Source organism: Dreissena polymorpha, chromosome 10 (assembly GCF_020536995.1).
Source record: "Dreissena polymorpha isolate Duluth1 chromosome 10, UMN_Dpol_1.0, whole genome shotgun sequence".
Lineage (NCBI taxonomy): Eukaryota > Metazoa > Mollusca > Bivalvia > Myida > Dreissenidae > Dreissena > Dreissena polymorpha.
Genome location: NC_068364.1, coordinates 57,185,096 through 57,204,046, shown reverse-complemented (window position 1 = coordinate 57,204,046; position 18,951 = coordinate 57,185,096). Strand labels below are relative to the sequence as shown.

The following is an 18,951-nucleotide window of genomic DNA, read 5'->3' as shown; positions in this document are numbered from 1 at the left end:
GCTTTTATGGGGTTTTTGTTCACAGAAAGTCTCTTCTTAGCAACAATCCAGATAAGGGGGAAAGTGTGCGGACTCTTCAGGCTAATCTAGAACAACAATTAACACACAGGCATTAAACCCCTTTTTCAAAGAGCATGGCCCATATATAGACATTAAGAAAAAATTAACCAAACATTTTGTTATCTGGGGTCGAAGACATACAAACCTGCTCCTGGCAGTGTAAGGTATGGATACCACCTTTTTCAGGGTCAATCAATCTTTCCCATAAAAACAGTATCAGCACATCTTATAAAATATTAGTACAGAAAATTACATTTCCAGCTCTTAAAAGATAAGGGTAGTATTAGGCCAGTGTCATAGATTTGAAAGCACACATTCATAAACAATCCATGCCATCATTTCTGCTTTATTCAAATAAAATAGAGAACGGTTAATTATTGTTCAGAGCTAAAGAATAAAATAATAAATTCAATAAAATTACCTCAGCCTCCATATTTAGCATCTATTCCTTTCAGTAAATTACATGAAGTGATTTTTTTTGCCCAATTGGAAAAAGTAACAGTCCTGTACCAACCCATTTAAAGGGAAAAAAAAGGTGCAAATATCCCTGAATTTGGGAAAATTGGGAAAAAAAGGTGCAAATATCCCTGAATTTGGGAAAATTCGCCCTGTGAAGTCTAGTCTTAAGATTGGGAAATTTGTATTTTTGATTTGTTGGTAACAAATACTTTAAAATTGATAACTTATAGTTTTCAATATGATATGTATTTAGTTTTAAGCTATACAGTTGCATAGGGAAACTTAACTTAATGTTGCATTTTATTTACAAAAAAGAAACCATAAAATAAAATTGTTCTTGTTTTTGGAAACCTTCCATTGGGATTATCTTTGACAGCAATTGGAAAATCTGCAGTTTTTTCCCAATTGAGAAGTGATGTTTTCCTGTACTTTATCAAGAAGGAAAACAAATTGCTGACATCTTGATTTTGTTAAATTGCAAATTCACTGTTAAATTGCAAATGGCTTGACTCCAAATCATTTTATTATATTTTTGGAAGTAATACATATTAAATTATGTGTCATGAATCCTAATATATTACATTTTATTGCGATACAGCATCATGCAGATTTAATATACGAAAGTACCAAAGATACCATTTACTTTTATGTAATTAAAATTCACATAAACTCTAAAGTTACAGACACTTTTAAATGGGTACAAGTAACAGAACAACCTGGGTACAAATGTACATGTACAGGTGATTACTGAAGCATCTCAAACGTCTCAAGGCTTCATTCATTCAATGAAATCAGCTTGACTATAAAGGGAGAGTGTACATACTGTATCGATTTTCCCCAACAATTCTATATATCCATTCTCTATCCATATTGTCTCTTATCTCTACCGATACTTAAAGCTCAGATTTAACCCTTTGCATGCTGGGAAATTTGTCGTCTGCTAAGATGTCTTCTGCTGAATTTCTAAAATTAGCATTTTCTTTCATTTTTTTCAAAGAATACTATCAGAATAGCAAACAGTTTGGATCCAGATGAGACGCCACGTTCTGTGGCGTCTCATCTGGATCCAAACTGTTTGCAAAGGCCTTTAAAATTCGGTTCCCGCACTGAAAGGGTTAAGCAAGTGTTAGAAATTACAGACAGCTCACAGCTGTTAAATCAGTAGGGATGAGAAATCACTTGTAAACCAGTTGATTGGCATATTATAAATATAACATCTTTATTGAATTTCATATTTAATGACATGGTAATAATTGTGTTTCAGCATTTACATGTATCCTAAGTAAGCTTGCATTTTAATGAAAACTGTAAACATTTGGCAAGTTTTTAAACATTAATATCCCCTATAATTAACAACTTGATTGTTACATTTAATCAGTAGTAAATAAGCATCATGTACAATGTCACATTTCAAATGTGAAGAGTTAAAATTTCATAGCACAAAGAACATTATAAGGTCTAAATACTTTTGCTGAATAGTTGAGTAGGATAATAAATCAAAGCGCTGAAGGCACTGAATTTGTTCGCTGTTGTATTATCTTAGACGCATATCAGTTTTCAAGATTATGTTATAGCTTTTTATATCGCAAGTTTGAATTGACCACAACCCATTCAAATTTATAAAGAGCGTGTCTTAAAACACAGGTCGCGATGTGTTTTTGTTTTTTTCAAATCATTGATACAGCTAATCAGTGTGCACAGGCTAATCTTATTTGACATGCATTAAGCCCCGTTTTCCCTGAAAGCAGCCAATATGTACAGATTTTAATGATAAACACAAGACTGGCCAACGTTGTCTTACTACAAGTTGTTAAATACACTCTATGTACTGTACCAGTGAGAACAGGTAGATGCGGTGGTTAAAGCAGACGCTTTTAACATTCTGTCGTCTGCTAAATTTCCTGGAGTTATCCACACAGGCAGTCACGGTTAACGGCTCCTAGCGTAGCTAAGGCATATTGATTTGCAAAATTCGGTCTGCATTCTTGTGAGCTAATGCTCACAAATAAAAATTAAGCCATAGTGCTCCGAGTGCAGGATCGCGTGATCACCAATTAAAACTTAATGGATGTAAACACACCAGTAAAACATTTTTTCTTAAGAATTTCAACTGGTGCACAGAAGACAGATTTGTATGCTGCTTAAGGAAATGTGAAAAACATCAAAATTACTTTATTTAAAGCCACACAACTTATTTGGCAAAGTAAATTTAAGTATAAATAAGAAACATTATTTTACCTATGCCAATTAGAATATATCTGGTGGTAAAAAGGAAGAAATCCGTCTTTTTTGCGCTTTAAAACTTAAAAATAATCGCGTTTCTCGAAATGGACGTATACGTGAAGAAATCCTACTTTCTGTTTTAAAAGTGGTAGGTACCGTTTGAAAAATAATGAATTAATTGCTAACTAGGCCATAGATTTAATTTTATCTATGCCAAATAGAATACATATATATATCTGGTGGTTACAAGGTAAAAATCCGTCTTTTTTGCGTTTTAAAACTTAAAAAATAATTAAGTTTGTCGAAATGGATATATACCTATAGAAATCCTACTTTCAGGTTTAAAAGCGGTACCGTTGGAAAAATAATAAATAACTTGCTAACTAGGCTGTAGATTAAATTTTATCTATGCCAATTAGAATATATCTGGTGGTTACAATGTAGAAATCCTTCTTTTTTGCGCTTGAAAACTTAAAAATAATCAGGATAGCTGAAATGGACCTATACGTCTAGAAATCCTACTTTTGGTTTTAAAAGTGGTACTGTTTGAAAAATAATAAATAACTTGTCTGATAATAACCGAGACATTAAACGAACAATTTACATTAAAATATATGTCGGTGCACTCTAGGGATGGATCGATCGGACACTTCCTGGCTTGTATTGGACATCAAAAAGGGTTTATTGGATGACTATTTTTTCAAGGGGTTGATCGGACAGGACACTTTTTTTACTGACAAAACAACGTTCAGTTTCATTCAGAATTGGATAAATGCAAAATTAAGTCTTATAGACGATGCCAGAAATTAAGTCGGCAAAGTGGTTTCCCCTGAACCTATCCTTTTCCGCCATTACGGTGTTCCTAAGTCAGTATCGCCGAAATCACGAAAACTTATCCAGCCGCTATGCCTTACGAAAACTGTAGGGGCAGACAATGTGTCGTAGTTGGGTGCAGCAATAACCAGAGAGACCTGTATCGTTGGAAAAATACAATATGTGCTGAACATGGCGAAAAAATGAGAATTGTATATGCCTCGCTCCATTTAAGTTCCATTGTTATATTTTGGCTCGACGATATGAGATCGGATTGCAAAAGAGGAGGGTCATGGCCAGAGCATATGAGGTATATACAATTTTCAAACCGCAAAACATATATTAATGTATTGAAATAAATAGCTGCTACTGAGTACCCAAGAAAGTAGAGAGTGTAGGGACAAGAGGGTCACAGAGTCAGTGATTGTAAGGAACTGTTCTTTTAATAATTAACAAGGGCTGTTTGTAAAACATGCATGCCCCCCATATGGGCTGTCAGTTGTAGTGGCAGCCATTGTGTGATTATATTTTTTGTCACTGCAGCGCCCTCACACTACTTTGGGGGAAGGGGTCCGCAGCCCTTAGGAGGGGGAATTTTCGCAGCGTTTTCCTTTTTTGGGGATTTTTTTACTTACTTTCTCATTATTACATTTGTACATGTTTGCACTATATTCATTGCATTTTTTATAATTTAGTATGTTTGAAAAGATTAAATTGAAATAGAATTGAGATATAATAATCATGAGCCACGTCTTTCTATTAAAAAATAATTTTTTTTGGGGGGGGGGGGGAATTTTTCCCCCTGAAAGTGGAAAATAGTATACTTTTCAGGTGGGGGACTGCCGCCGAATTTCGGCGGCAGATTTAATAGATTGAGGGCCCTGCACTGTGACCTTGACCTTTGATCTAGTGACCTGAAAATCAATAGGGGCAGGGTTCGACATTAACTTTTATTACAGCAAGACCGTCGGACCAGCTCCTCTTAAAATGTACTAGCCCGAACCTGATGTCTACTAGACCACAAATGACATAGCAAATGAACACAATTGTGTCATGTAACTGTTTAATCAGGATTTATCAGTAAATAATCAGTTAACACCAGATTTTTTTTTGATGCATAGAGTAAAACAATAAAATAAATTATTTTTTTGCTTTTCTCCGTCAAATTCAAGCCATGGGAACTGACTTGATTTTCCATCTACATGTAATATAAAATTGACGTTTTCGTGTTTCTTCATATTTACAGTTCGTGTCAGTTTAAGCGTCGGATTCTTTTTTATTAACTGATTTGTCGGACGAAAATCCGAACTTGAACAAAGCCATTCTTTAAATTAAATTCTCTTGTCTGCTATGCAAAAATGTTTACATTGACCAGCGCTATAGATAACAAGCGTATTTGCGTTATTACGCAATTAAAATAACCAAAAACGTAATTAAATTCAAAATAAAGCGTACAAAAACGCAAATACAAATATAATAACGTAATTCCCGTAAAAAACCTTGCGTCACGAAACGCAATTCTTACGAACACCGGGCGTATTTTAAGACTGGTTATTTTCCGTACAAAAATGTACCGGATAGTTATATGCCGTCCTGTGAAGAAAAGACGGCAGTCTTTCCAGCGGTTATCAATCTTTGGGTATTATTGTAATTATTCTTAGACCAGTCCGATTTCTACTTTCATTTTCTGAAATAATCAGAGTGGCCACTCGTAGACGCAAAAAGAGAGTCGTTACACAAACGGAGGAGCAAAACAGTCGGATTTATTCAAACGCCATGCGGACTAAATTTCATAGCACATTAAGCGTCTGACCAAAATATTTACGACATGCATGTTTTTGTAAAGCTTCTGTACTTTCAGTTTCTATAACGGTGCGTAATAAAAATGTCTAAGCGAGGTCGAAAGACGTCCGCGATTGTTGTGCTAAATATATGTCGATCGCAAAATTTTTCCAACCAAGTAGGCACACGCGAATATGTGCCGAATCATTCGTGTTATCAATTTGTTAGAAACAGTGTATGTAGCAGTTGAAAGTAGCGAGATGACATCCAAAAACATGACAGAAAGTCCGTGATTGAAAAAACCTGTCAAAAGTGGAAAAAGTCATATCCCTGGTTAGAATGTGTTGATGTTGATGAGTCAGAAAAAAAGTTGATATTTGCATACTGCACCCAGTCTGTGCAACAGAAGTAAAGCAGCAATGATTTTGAGGTATAAATGTTAATTACTTATTTCACCCTATTTAAAAACTATTTGAAATTTAAGGACCAGACTTTGATCAGAAATTCAGTAATTGTTTGCTGTTATGTACAGGTACCTTTTTGAATTCCATTTGAATAAATAATATAGTAACCTACTAACCTAACCTTAGTAGATGTTTATTATATTATATATGTCATTCCCTAAATTACCCAATTGAGTAAAAAAAACGGGGGTGAAAAACCCAATTTAGCTCAAAAGTAGGGGGTGATTTTTTTTGCTAAAACTCTATTGAATTTACAAAAGCCCTATTGTTGTCAAAAACAGGGGGTGATTACCCAATATACCCCAAAAGTTATCTATAGCGCTGCATTGACGATACCAATTTTCGTTAGAAGTCGTAAAATCATGCTCTACCGTTTTAAGACACTGCAGAAAATCATTAATATTCATGACAACTTGACCAATGGAAACAAGCAATTTCTGCAGGAAGCACTCCTTTCCGTCTAAAAATAGCAATGAATCATATGAATGCTCCGCCTTTATTTAAATACACTAGTTTTGTTTTAATGTAAATAACAGATACAAGAGTAATTTTACACATTAAAAATAAAGGTTTTCACAGCAGTAAGTTACAGTTATATGAATCAGTAGAGATTTTTTATGTACGACCAGTCAGACAAGCTAGCCCGCATTTTTACAAGCCCGACCACCGATCTTACTAGACAATGTCTGTCGGACGTGCCTTAGTGTCGAACCCTGAGGGGTCATCTGCCAGTCATGATCAATGTACCTATGAAGTTTCATGATCCTAGGCGTAAGCATTCTTGAATTATCATCAATAAACCATTTTACTGTTTCGAGTCACTGTGACTTTGACCTTTGACCTAGTGACCTGAAAATCAATAGGGGTCATCTGCCAGTCAAGATCAATGTACCTATGAAGTTACATGATCCTTGGCGCAAGCATTCTTGAGTTATCATCCAGAAACCATTTAACTGTTTCGAGTCACTGTGACCTTGACCTTTGACCTAGTGACCTGAAAATCGATAGGGGTCATCTGCGAGTCAAGATCAATGTACTTTCATGAACCTAGGCACAAGCGTTCTTAAGTTATCATCCAAAAACCATCTGGTGGGGACTGAGATCCCATCACACCAGTACATAATATAATCTGCAAATGTGGTCCTAAACTGCATCCAAGAACAAGTCACTGTGTTCTTGACCTTCGACCAAGTGACCTCAAAATTAATAGGGGTCATCTGCCTGTCGTGAGCAATGTACCTATGATGTTTAATGATCCTAGGCAAAGCGTTCTTGTGTTATCATCCTTAAACCATCTGGTGGGGATGGAGACCCCACCACACCAGTACATAATGTTATCTGCAAATGTGGTCCTAAACTGCATCCAAGAACGAGTCACTGTGACCTTGACCTTTGACCTAGTGACCTCAAAATTAATAGGGGTCATCTGCCTGTCGTGATCACATTACCTATGAAGTTTCATGATCCTAGGAGTAAGCGTTCTTGAGTTATTATCCGGAAACCATCTGGTGGACGGATATACGGATGGATGGACCGACATGTGCAAAACAATATACCCCCTCTTCTTCGAAGGGGGGCATAAAAAGGTAACTAAGTCTTTCTATAATTCGTATAAAACACATTATATACATGTACGATTGATGACTTTAATTTTCTTTTACTAATGCTATAAAAATGAATATTCATTTTTATCATAAGAAAGAAACCTTTTTTATTTCATTTATCGTCTAAAATAAATGCCCTGCAATAAATGGTATATATGTGTCGAAACCAGTTTGTGTTGACAAGCAAGACACTAGATTCTATAAAGAAAACATTCTAATTTCATCTGAGATGTTGATTAAATTATTTCTTTCTTAGTCAGTGAGTAAATCCATAACTTTATTGACTAGAAAAACATGGCTGTCTGTTGCAATCTCATCTTTATTTGCTCTTATTTTATCGCTGTTCCATTTCATCTACATTTTCATGACAACCTCCTCAACAGTCTTATACTTTCTAACGAGATATTTCATCGTAATATACAGCGTGGCCAACAAAGGGTGGTCAAAACACCATTTATGGTCATACAAGTTTTCTTAAAGTTTAATGGTGTAGAAATGTTTTCTATTGCAGTGTCTTTTAATGCCAATTTCTTCATTGTTCAGTGCCAGAATTATATTTCCAGACTTCATACACAACAGAAAAAGAAGAGAAACATGACAGAAAGTACGGAGAAGGCCTACAATTGTTGTTTAAATGCACCTGACCCGTCTGATAAAACATCCAGACCATAGAAACTTTTCGTAAACCTCAGTTTAATAAATTTGGAATATGTGTCTGATAAACCCCGGCGACAAAACTTAAATAAAATTACACCAGGGGATATTCAGACACTTATTTTTCTATATTTATGACAATTTATCAAATTTTCTTTACTATTACAATATTTAATTCACTTTGAAAAACAATAAAACACATTACAAGTTAAATACACTTTATATGCAATTCATCATACCGACTAAATAGATTTCTTAAAACTTGACCTTTTGATTTTTCGCGCCACAACGCTCTTCCAACAGGTCACGGAAGGGACGCCACTCTCAGAAAATTCATCTCTTCCAGTCAAAATTGTAGAAACAAATGTACATATGGTAAACCAATCAAACAGCCTTTTACAAATCGCAATTATTGTTTTTGTTTATGAGGTAAACAACTACCAAAGGAGACTTAAGGAGTTTATAACAGCCAATTGATACGTGTATTTAGGCGTTTCTTGCGTCGTCCGAAAAAAAACATGTGTCCGATACAAGCCCAGGGACTGTAAGTGATAAAGTTAATTACTTTTAAACTTCCATCTTAAAAAAAGGCTTAAACTATATCAATTAATTCAAAGTCTAACTAATTAGTTATCTACCATGAAATGCTCAAACTAAAACAATTCAATTTATAGAATGGGACAGATTACACCATATAAGACTAGAATACCGTACGTTTATTTCGTTTTCATAAATCTTAAATTTAACTTATCTTCCATTTACGAAGCCAACCAAATAAACGAATTATATCAAATCGTGCATATCAAACAAGATTTACATTTTATAGAATCATACACAATATTGAAGCGAAAGTAAGTTCTATCAACGCGTGTTAACACACTACACATTTTATTTATAACCCATATTGTCAACCAATGGCGAGTCGTATTTACTTCACAGAATCGTGTAAACACATTCAATCCCTTTATCTGTCTTTAAAATAAATGACTGCTAATTACTTACCTTTAACCCGAATTTAATGGGTCGAATCGGTAATCAGTTCACAGATGATTTACTCCCCACTGACAGATTACCATATTGTACACGGTTATTATGCTAAGCCGAATTAACGGACATGCTCCAGTCGCATTCTTCAAAGAGCCGACACTCGTCGATCAGATAAGCTAGTGACTAATTTCTTTGTTCGCATTCGCACAAAAATAGTTCCATTTATTTGTATTGTTTATGCAATATTCTAATTTAGAACGTGATATTATCCGATAAGAAATATATTCATTACAGCATAAAGACTATGAAATTTATCAAATAAATGATAAAACATCAATGTTTTAAATTTTATGCTGCTCTTTACAACCATACTGTATAGGTTTTAGTCTGCAAAGTTATGTTCAACCTCACTAACTGTCGTACTACTTTCTTTCGCAATGAAGAAAAGCTGATGGAAAATCAATAATGAAATATATAATTTCTTTCTTTTAATGCTGTGTCCAATAATTAAGCGTACATAATTTAATTCAAATGATGAATATGTCACTATTGCAGTAATCAGTGTACATTTTCAGACGCAAAATAGTATATTTTGAGCAAAGAGACGGTAAAGGTTAAAGGTCATTGTGATGTTTACGTTATGACGTTATTGATTAGCAACCGCATGTGCCGTCTGTCGTCTGCAAGATGTACTGAAACAATGAAGCATCAAACAAATGGAATCTGATGGTATAATTAAAGCAATATTTTTCTACAATTATTCCTTATTTAAAAAAACAAGTCTTTAATTGGAAATGTTTTATGTTCGATTCAACTTTAACTTGCACTCTTGACAATATATTGCTACAGACCACAGTCAATACATGAGACGTGCTTTGTACAAAGGGGGTTTAATGCATGTGCGTAAAATAACTTGACATGTGCACGTATAGAGGGGCTTTCTAAAGGGACTCACATTTATGCAAAACAACACGTACAACAAATTCTCATAAATTCGAACCGAATTCCAACACACAAAAATAATAACTAGCCATTTTTTAATGTTTGGTTATTTATAATCATCAGTCCAAATAGACAAAAAGTAAAGTGTTTGTAATGCTTGTCACCAACTATTCAATACAAGCAGGTTTTCCTGACATAATATTTAAACTACCCTTCGAAGTTCCACATCAAATGCCTTCCATGTGTAGTGGGATGGCATTCACTTATGCTTCAAGAGGTCCAGTGTTCAAACTCTGGGGCCCAGGGTTCATATTCGAGGGCAGTACTTTTTTATTTGATATTTTTGCTTGGTATTATTATTATTTGAAACTATTGCAAATATTGCAGATTTGTTAGCAACTTAATTTCATAATATGTTTTAAAATATGAAACTCCATGAAAAAAGTCCTTTAAATATTGGTTCACTCTGGTAATTTTTTGCTTCAAACTCAATCTCCTGCAATCTACTGTAGTAATTAGATGAAAAATGAAAAACATAAAGTCTAATGGTAACCAGTGTCTCCACTTGTTCAGAAAAAAATGTTCTTTATATAATATAGCAGTATTTGACTGACAGATGTGGGTATGCTGGCTAATCTCCTGCTTTAATTAAGTGCAAATAAATACAAGTGTGCTCTGTGAAAAAGGGGCTTTAGTCCATGTGCGTAAAGTTTTGTCCCAGATTAGCATGTGCAGTTCGCACAGGCTAATCAGGGGTGACACTTGCCACTTAAACTGGGTTTTTGCTAAGAAGAGACTTTCTGTGAACGATAAATACCAAAAAAGCGGAAATTATTGTCCCTGTTTAGCCTGTGTGGACTGCACAGGCTTATCTGAGAGGACACTTTACTCACATGCATTTAACCCCCTTTTCACACAGCACGGTTCATGCATAATCTTCTAAGAACATGCCATATCTGAAGCTCTGGACTCTCTAATGTCGGATAAATAATTGAGCTACATCCATTTTATTTATGTAAATTTCATTTGAATATCTAAATTAATAAAATATATTTTTTTTATTTGAATATCTAAAAATACATCTATCATACAACTTCAGGGCCCTTGTTCAGCCGATTTTGGGGCCGTTTTATTTTTACTGTAATGTATATTTATGTAAATAACATTAAAATATAGCAATTGTTTATATTTAAAGTGTTGAATGGTTGGTGAAAAGATCTTCTAGAATTCCCTTTGTCGCCCAAAACGACGCGAAATTCCCCCCTCTAAGGGCCCCTCCCCCAAAGTGTAGCAAGGGCCCTGAACTTTATAATTTGTTGATGTTTTTTGTATGCCAATATGTGATCCCTCTTTATGCAGCTGGTTGTACATAACAGTATTCTCCATAAAAAGTGTTCGTAACCAATTAGATTTTCAAAGTAGCCAGCGACTAAGCACTAAAAATGGCTTTTTATGCCCCCGATTTAAATGATCGGGGGTATATGGTTTTTGGTCTGTCTGCCTGGCTGATTGCCTGCCTGCCTGTCTGCCTGCCTGTCTGTCCCAAAATTTAACCTTGGTTAAAGTTTTGCGATAAATTCTGCAATATTGAAAATAGCATCTTGATATTTGGCATGCATGTGTATCTCATTGAGCTGCACATTTTGAGTGGTGAAAGGTCAAGGTCATCCTTTAAGGTCAAAGGTAAAAAAAACAAATACAAGGGAAGTAACAAGCTTTAAAGGGAAATAATTTATATTTATCATTTGACAGGTACAGCTCATTTTTACATTGGAAGCAATATTTTTATGCTCCCCTTCGAAAAAGAGGGGGTATATTGCTTTGCTCATGTCGGTCGGTCTGTCCACCAGGTGGTTGTCAGATGATAACTCAATAACGCTTGGGCCTAGGATCATGAAACTTCATAGGTACATTGATCATGACTCGCAGATGACCCCTATTGATTTTGAGGTCACTAGGTCAAAGGTCAAGGTCACAGGTGAAGGTCACAGTTACTGGAAATAGGCATTTTAAGGATTTAGCATGGTTCAAACAAGGGAAACAACTACCGTTTATGCATGTTCATTTTGTTACAGCATTTGCCTCCCTTGTAATTTATTTAAATTTTACCAAATGTAAGGCTAACTGCATTTTTGTAATGCATTGTATCAAATGCACCACCACCACCACTACCACCACCGCCACCACCACCACCGCCACCACCACCACAATGGCTGCTACTATATAATCAAAACAAAAATATTTAAATCAAAGCGGCGCAGTAGGGGACATTTTGTTTGTGACAAAACACATCTCTTGTTTGCGCTTGGCATTAATATTTTGGGGAAAAGTAGCCGTCCTCTAGATTGTTAGTAACAGTGAAATCACCAGCCGCCGCATAATTTTACGTGATTTCTCGATTCCATGCCAATTTATGGAGATTTGGATAAAAAATGATGGAAAAATTTGAAAGTGACAGAATTATTTGATGTGAGAAGAATAGCATAGATGCATAATTATATTATCTTAATGGTTTTTCTATAAAAAAAAAGGGATTGGACAAATATTTAGTTATGTTCTCTTATTGTCTCTTCTCAAATTTAGGGAAGGTTGGAGAGTCTCCATACACGGAGCAGAGAAAGAAGTCGGTAGCGTTCGCAATTAACCAACCCCTTGTTCCCACTGTGCCCATGGCACCTTCTTCAAACACCCGTGTGCCAGTTGATAAGCAATTACCTACAAATTTGGCCAGGAGGCCATCCAGTAATTTCTTACCCAGTAAGAAACGCATTTCCATGTCCTTAGGCACCCAGGTAGTTAGTTTGTTTTCATTTTTTTTTTAGTACAAAATATCTTTAGACATTACCAAATGTTCAAGTATACATTTACTGTTCAGATGTCAGTTTAACTATTAGTGAGTATGCATTGTAATGAATGTATAGATTATAATTATGAGTCGCGTTCTGAGAAAAATAGATATTATGCATGTGGGTAAAGTGTCGTCCCAGATTAGCCTGTGCAGTCCGCACAGGCTTATCAGTGAGACACTTTCCGCCTAAATTGGATTTTTGCTAACGAGAGACTTCATTTAAACGAAAAATGTCATAAAAGTTCAAAGTGTCATCACTGATTCGCCCTTCCCTTTTAAAATATGTGCCACCCCTTCCTTTTCTTGCTCCAACCCCTAAAAAAATGTCCCGCCCTTTTATTTGTGGCTCTTTCATGTTCATATAAATCCAAGTAAACCCAACATGTTTTTTTATTTACTCGCAGTATTTTCAGGTTTTATGCTGTTTGCTGCTATTTGGTCACCAAGGGTTGAAAATAAAGCCTTTAAAAATTAAATTTAGTAAGAAAGTTATTTATTTAAATCAGCTTTCTAAGGGACTAAATGTGTCAAAAATGTATCAAATTAGTAAAGGGTTAAACTAAATTATCCAACCTAACCTTAATCTTGACCTAATTTGGCCTGTCCAGCTCCATAAAGGGACATGCGTGGCATATCAAGTTAATCAAGTGAATTATTTTGCTTCAAATTTAAAAAAAAATTGCGTGATAGACCATGAAGTTTTGAAAAAATGATACATTATTTTAATATGCATATCAATAATAGTATTCCAATTGTTTATAAGTGCATGTTTAACTGCATTAAAACATTGATATAATAAAGGGTTGCTTGAATTCATTCTTATGATAAAGATAATGATTTTAGTAAATATCCTTACACGTGCATGCAGTTTTAGAATTAGTTTTTTTAGACAATAGCCGGGCTGTGAGCCACCAGTTGACCTTTTACCACTTAGATACGTTATAAACCATTTACCACTTAGAAACTTATTTTAAATAAGTTATTTAATCCTTTTCCACTTAGATATGTATTTTGCTCCATTTGTAGTCCCTTAGAAAGTTTTATTTTATTTAAGACCTTTTAAGGCTTCATTTCCAACATTTAGATACTGATGAGCAGCAAACAGCATAAAACCTGAACAGACTGCGAGTTACTCTTAACAACGTCAAGTCTGTTGTAATTCAATGACAACTCTACTTTGTGCGTTTGCACTTGTGTTATGCATTCACCGCCGCGTAACATTTCTAATCTTATTGAGTTGATTGGAAATGTTTACCATAGTTTGGGAAATTTTGGTCAGATTTTTGGGAACAACTGTTACTTTTTACAATAGGAAACAGCTAGTAACATGTTAGCATAATGTTTGTTTTATGTTTAGGAGGAAAGCATTGTTCAGCGAGGCCAAAAACAAAAGTCGAGAAAGATGTCCCTTGAAGCAAAGTCTATCTCAGACATTGATGCGTTTCCAACAGTCAAAACACATGTGGAAAATATCACTGAGGCGCCATCTACAACAACCCATTTTCCAGATCTTGCGCAGGCAAGACCACAGGTGGAAGTCAAGATTCAAAGGGAAACAATAAAACCACTGGGACGGAATGAGAAATCAAAGCCAGGTAACTGTGTCTGGATAACATACCCATAGTGGTCTCCCTTCATTTGGTGAACCATGATTTCCCATAGTATTGGGAAACTAAATAGATTAAAAAGAATCCTTTAAAATGTTTATAATGCTTTACAAATGGTTCATAAATTTAATAAAAAATATTTGCAGTTGACTGGTACAGTAATCCAAGGTTGGTAATCCAATCACATTGGAACACTTATTACGTCCCCCATCACTATAGTGGGGGACATATTGATTTTGCTCTGTCTGTTAGTTTGTTGCTTTGTTTGTTTGCGCCAACTCTAACATTTGCGATAACTTTTGCAATATTGAAGATAGCAACTTCATATTTGGCTTGCATGTGTATCTCATGGAGCTGCACATTTTGAGTGGTGAAAGGTCAAGGTCATCCTTCAAGGTCATAGGTCAAATATATGGGTCAAAATTGCTCATTTAATGTACCTTTTTGCAATGTTGAAGACAGCAACTTGATATTTGGCATGCAAGTGTATCTCATGAAGCTGCACATTTCGAGTGGTGAGAGGTCAAGGTCATCCTTCAAGGTCAAAGGTCAAATATATGGGGACATAGTGTTTCACAAACACATCTTGTGTTTCCTTATGCAAAATTGTTTCTCAAATCATACTCCTTTTAAACCTTTCTCCACCAATAGCAAAGTAAAAATGACTGTATGCAAACAGCATAAAACCAGAACAGCCTGAGATTAACTCAAAGTCTGTTATGGTTTAATGCTGTATGCTGCTGATCTGTACCTTATGATTGGAAATAAACACTTTCAAATTTGAATCTAGCAAGATAGGCCTTATATTGACTTTGATTTTCTAAAGGACAACATTTCGTCAAAGTGCTTATCTAACTGGTTATGGGTAAAATATCCTATCAACCTGTTCTGCAGTTTTCTTTATTGAAAATATTTGCTATTTCAACCCTTTGAACCCTTTCCCCCATAAAAAGCAAAGTGAAAATGGCTTTTTCAACAAGCATAAAACCATGACAGCCTGTGAGTAACTCGCAGTCTGTTCAGGCTTTATGCTGTTTGCTGCTCATCAGTATCTAAGGTTTGCAAATGAAGCTTTTAAAATTTGAATCTAGGAAGAAAGGTCTTTAATAAAATTTAACTTTCTAATTGACTACCAATGCGTCACAAAAGGTCACAATGTGGTAAAGGGTTAACTATGTTTCAGCAAAGAGCAGCCCCTGGGACAAGATTGACTTCAAGTCTCAACTTAGGATGGACCCGTTTGAAATGGCCAGCATGATGAGCAGTGGGTCCAGCCCCTTAAGCCCCTTCATGAAAGTAAACAACATTTTAGGGTTAGCCGAATTAATGTCCCCTGATCTCCGCTGTGATGTTGGCTTTTACCCTCACAGTCTTCTAACTCGCAGGAGGTAAGTGTCAAGAATGGGATGTCTGTTTTTAGCATTTAGAAGTTAGAGTATTTTACAAGGAATAACAAATAAATCCTACAAGGTTTCAACTGTTAAACTGTAAATTGCATCAGATAGGGCATAATAAATGAACTGCACTGCTCTCATATCTTGACACCTTTAATGGCACTGCACCGGGTCATATCATTTTTTCCTCAACATGTTGAATGTTAAGTCAAATTTCTCCACCAATACGAATTTTTGTAAGAAACTATGGCGGATATGTTACTCAGGGACATTGGTAGATATCATGTTCGTTGCAAAAACTTTTTTCACTGGCATACCTTTAAAGAAATTTGTAAATAAAGTGCTAAACAGGGGACAAATCCCTGCATCATCAACTTCAAATAGCCATATTTCAATAAATCCTGATAATAATAACCAGGATTTTTCAAACATACATGATAATACCTCCTTTGCATATACCAAAATATATTTTAATTCAAACATGCCTTTAAACAATTATGGAACTGGATTTATTTACCCTACCAAAATTCAGCAAAAACTTTTCCAAGCACATCAATTTTTGACATCATATTGGGTTTCCGGGGATGTTATTTTTGCATTTAAATTTTGTCCAAATTACATCTTAAAAACTAATAGAGTTATCCCTTTGAAACTGTATTTGTATAGTTATTGTCCTTTAGTATATTTGTGTACTTAAGGTAATTGTTTTTAAAATAAGGACTCCACATGATTCAGTTTGACCCAACACCTATGTATGTGTTTAGTTGCATAAAGCAAGGGAATTTATGTACTTCTGTACAAAAACAACAACAAATCTGTGTTAGGGGCAACTTTTTAAGCAAAACACCAGAGACAAAAGTTGTATAGACCTTTTGTTTGGAGTCAAAACTTGGTCGTATATTTTTCATGGGAATAACTTATATAATTAAAAAAATAATGTCGAAACAACAACTTAGATTTGTATATAAGACCCCTGGCATGTTTCTATGGGACCCCTGGCATGTTTCTATGAGGACCCCTGGCATGTTTCTATGGAGACCCCTGGCAAGTTTCTATGAGGACCCCTGGCATGTTTCTATGGAGACCCCTGGCATGTTTCTATGGGCAGGTCCTCCTCATCGATGTACAGCAACGGCGAGGTCATGGAGGTGCTGGCAGAGCTACAGAAACGGATACGTCAACGAAAGGAGGACGACATTAAAGCAGAGCTCACGGCCATAAAACAGCGTGTACAAAAGGTACGTTAAATGTTGTTGTTGTTTTTTTTGTCCGAAATTATGTCTGTTGCTTGATTTGAGATGCCATGAGTGATATTTATTGCATCTTTTACTGCTCAATTCAGTGATTTGTTTTCCCAAAAAAACAGCCTCTTGCATGCTGTTTCCCAATTGCAAAATAAACATTTTTTCCCCAAAAAATCAGTAAAAGAATTCCCGCTGAAGATGCTTGATGTTTTCAATTAACTCAATAATTGGTTTGTTGAGTTTATTATACAGAAATATAATTCAATAGCTCTTGATAATATAAATGTAAAGATGCAGTTAAACATGCACCTACAAATAAATGTAATTGTCATATTATATTGTGTTATTTATTATCATACTAATATTGTTGTTTTTTTTCAAATTTCCTGTTTTATCTCACATTTTTTATAAATTCAAGAGGCACAGGCTTTCAAATATAAAGCAAAAATTCACTGGTGTAAGAAAACAAAGTCCTTGACAAATTACAATATGCACATGTTTTTCCATTGTGACATATTAACTTGACATATGTTGACAAAATCTTTAAGTAATAATAGCCCCAAATTAATTATATTACTTATTATGTTAATTCTTGTTTACTTTTCTGATTATTTTGATATATCCTCTTGAGTTAGAAACAAGGATTTATAGTATATATATATTATATAACATATTTACAGGTGCATACAGTCTCATGAAATATTGGTCATCGATGACACTTTCGATTTTCATGGAATTGTTTGTTTTAAAGAATGTCCTTTTTAAACAAACATCCAGTTTAGGCAGAAAGTGTCAACCCTGAACAGCCCGTGAGGACTGCACAGGCAAATCTTGGTCAACACTTCATGCACATGTATTAAGCCCAGTTTTCACAGACTGTGTCTCATATCCTCTGTGTGGGAAAAGTAGTGTTGTGGTGTGATGCTGGACCAGGAATTGCTAGGTCCCTTATTTGAATCCCATTCAGATCCCTGGAATTTGTATGGCCAAAACCTCATACCATGCTTGCTCCTCTCCACTCAGGTGTAAAATGGTCCTTGTGAAGGCAATAAGCCAAGGTGCCGTGGCTGTATATCCCATTGATCAGGTGGTGAATGTGAAAGTCTGCTGAAGATGTCATCATGTTATCAATATCAGACTATAAACCTATATGCATCTTTACTTTGAAAAGGGTTCAGAAGCAAACACAATTGTCTTTAATAGCGTTCAGGAGCCAAATTGTTTAACCCTTTACCACTTATATATGTATTTTGAAACATTTGTAGTCCCTTACAAAGTTACATTTAATTAAAGACATTTCTTACTAGGTTCAAGTTGTAAAGGCTTCATTTCCAACCCTAAAATACTGTTGAGCAGCATAAGACCTGAACAGACCGCACGTTTCTTGCAGGCTGTTCTAGTTTTATGCTGGTTGCAAAAGCCATTTTTACTTTGCTTCTTATGAGGGAAAGGGTTCAGGCACCTGCATTAAGACCCTTTTTTCCAAGAGTGTGTCTTATATCCTCTATCTACCCATCCTTGCCAGAGCCTGGAGGATGTAGACATGGCTGACAACCCCGATGAGGATCCTAGTGTGGTCCAGACACCGACCTTCACCTCGGCCTTCAACACCCGCGCCATGTGGGAGAAAATGCAGGAGAGAAATCAGCTTCTAGAGCGAGTCGATGGTTTTGCGGAGAATGCCGTAAACAAGAAACAAATGATCATGGAAGTGAACTACTGGCTTCAAGACAATCTCAATATGGTAGCTTTTAATGATATTATTTTTATGCCCCCAGATCGAAAGATCGGGGGGTACATGTATATGGTTTTTGGCCTGTCTGTCATTTTATGTGTCCGTGTGTGTGTCCTGAAACTTTAACCAAAACTT

The 18,951-nt window shown here is 35.4% G+C and overlaps 2 protein-coding genes across 5 annotated transcripts in view; one reads left to right on the top strand and one right to left on the bottom strand.

The window, feature by feature from the left end:
* The window catches only part of LOC127847260 (uncharacterized), a 43,372-nt gene extending 34,153 nt beyond the window's left edge, over positions 1-9,219 (bottom strand). The window contains exon 1 of the mRNA XM_052379054.1: positions 9,062-9,219. The gene's annotated coding sequence lies outside the window, so the exon portion shown is untranslated. The remainder of the gene's footprint in view (positions 1-9,061) is intronic.
* Positions 9,220-9,485: 266 nt separating this feature from the next.
* The window catches only part of LOC127847259 (paramyosin-like), a 71,986-nt gene continuing 62,520 nt past the window's right edge, over positions 9,486-18,951 (top strand). For 3 of the 4 annotated variants that reach the window (XR_008033878.1, XR_008033879.1, XR_008033880.1), the window contains exons 1-6: positions 9,486-9,775; positions 12,572-12,780; positions 14,194-14,431; positions 15,627-15,831; positions 16,946-17,075; positions 18,607-18,825. Coding sequence is in view for 1 of the 4 variants with exons in the window: in XM_052379053.1 (XP_052235013.1) it covers positions 9,763-9,775; positions 12,572-12,780; positions 14,194-14,431; positions 15,627-15,831; positions 16,946-17,075; positions 18,607-18,825 (1,014 nt within the window). In the remaining 3 variants the exon portion in view is untranslated. The remainder of the gene's footprint in view (positions 9,776-12,571; positions 12,781-14,193; positions 14,432-15,626; positions 15,832-16,945; positions 17,076-18,606; positions 18,826-18,951) is intronic. The other variant, XM_052379053.1, reaches the window with a different exon arrangement.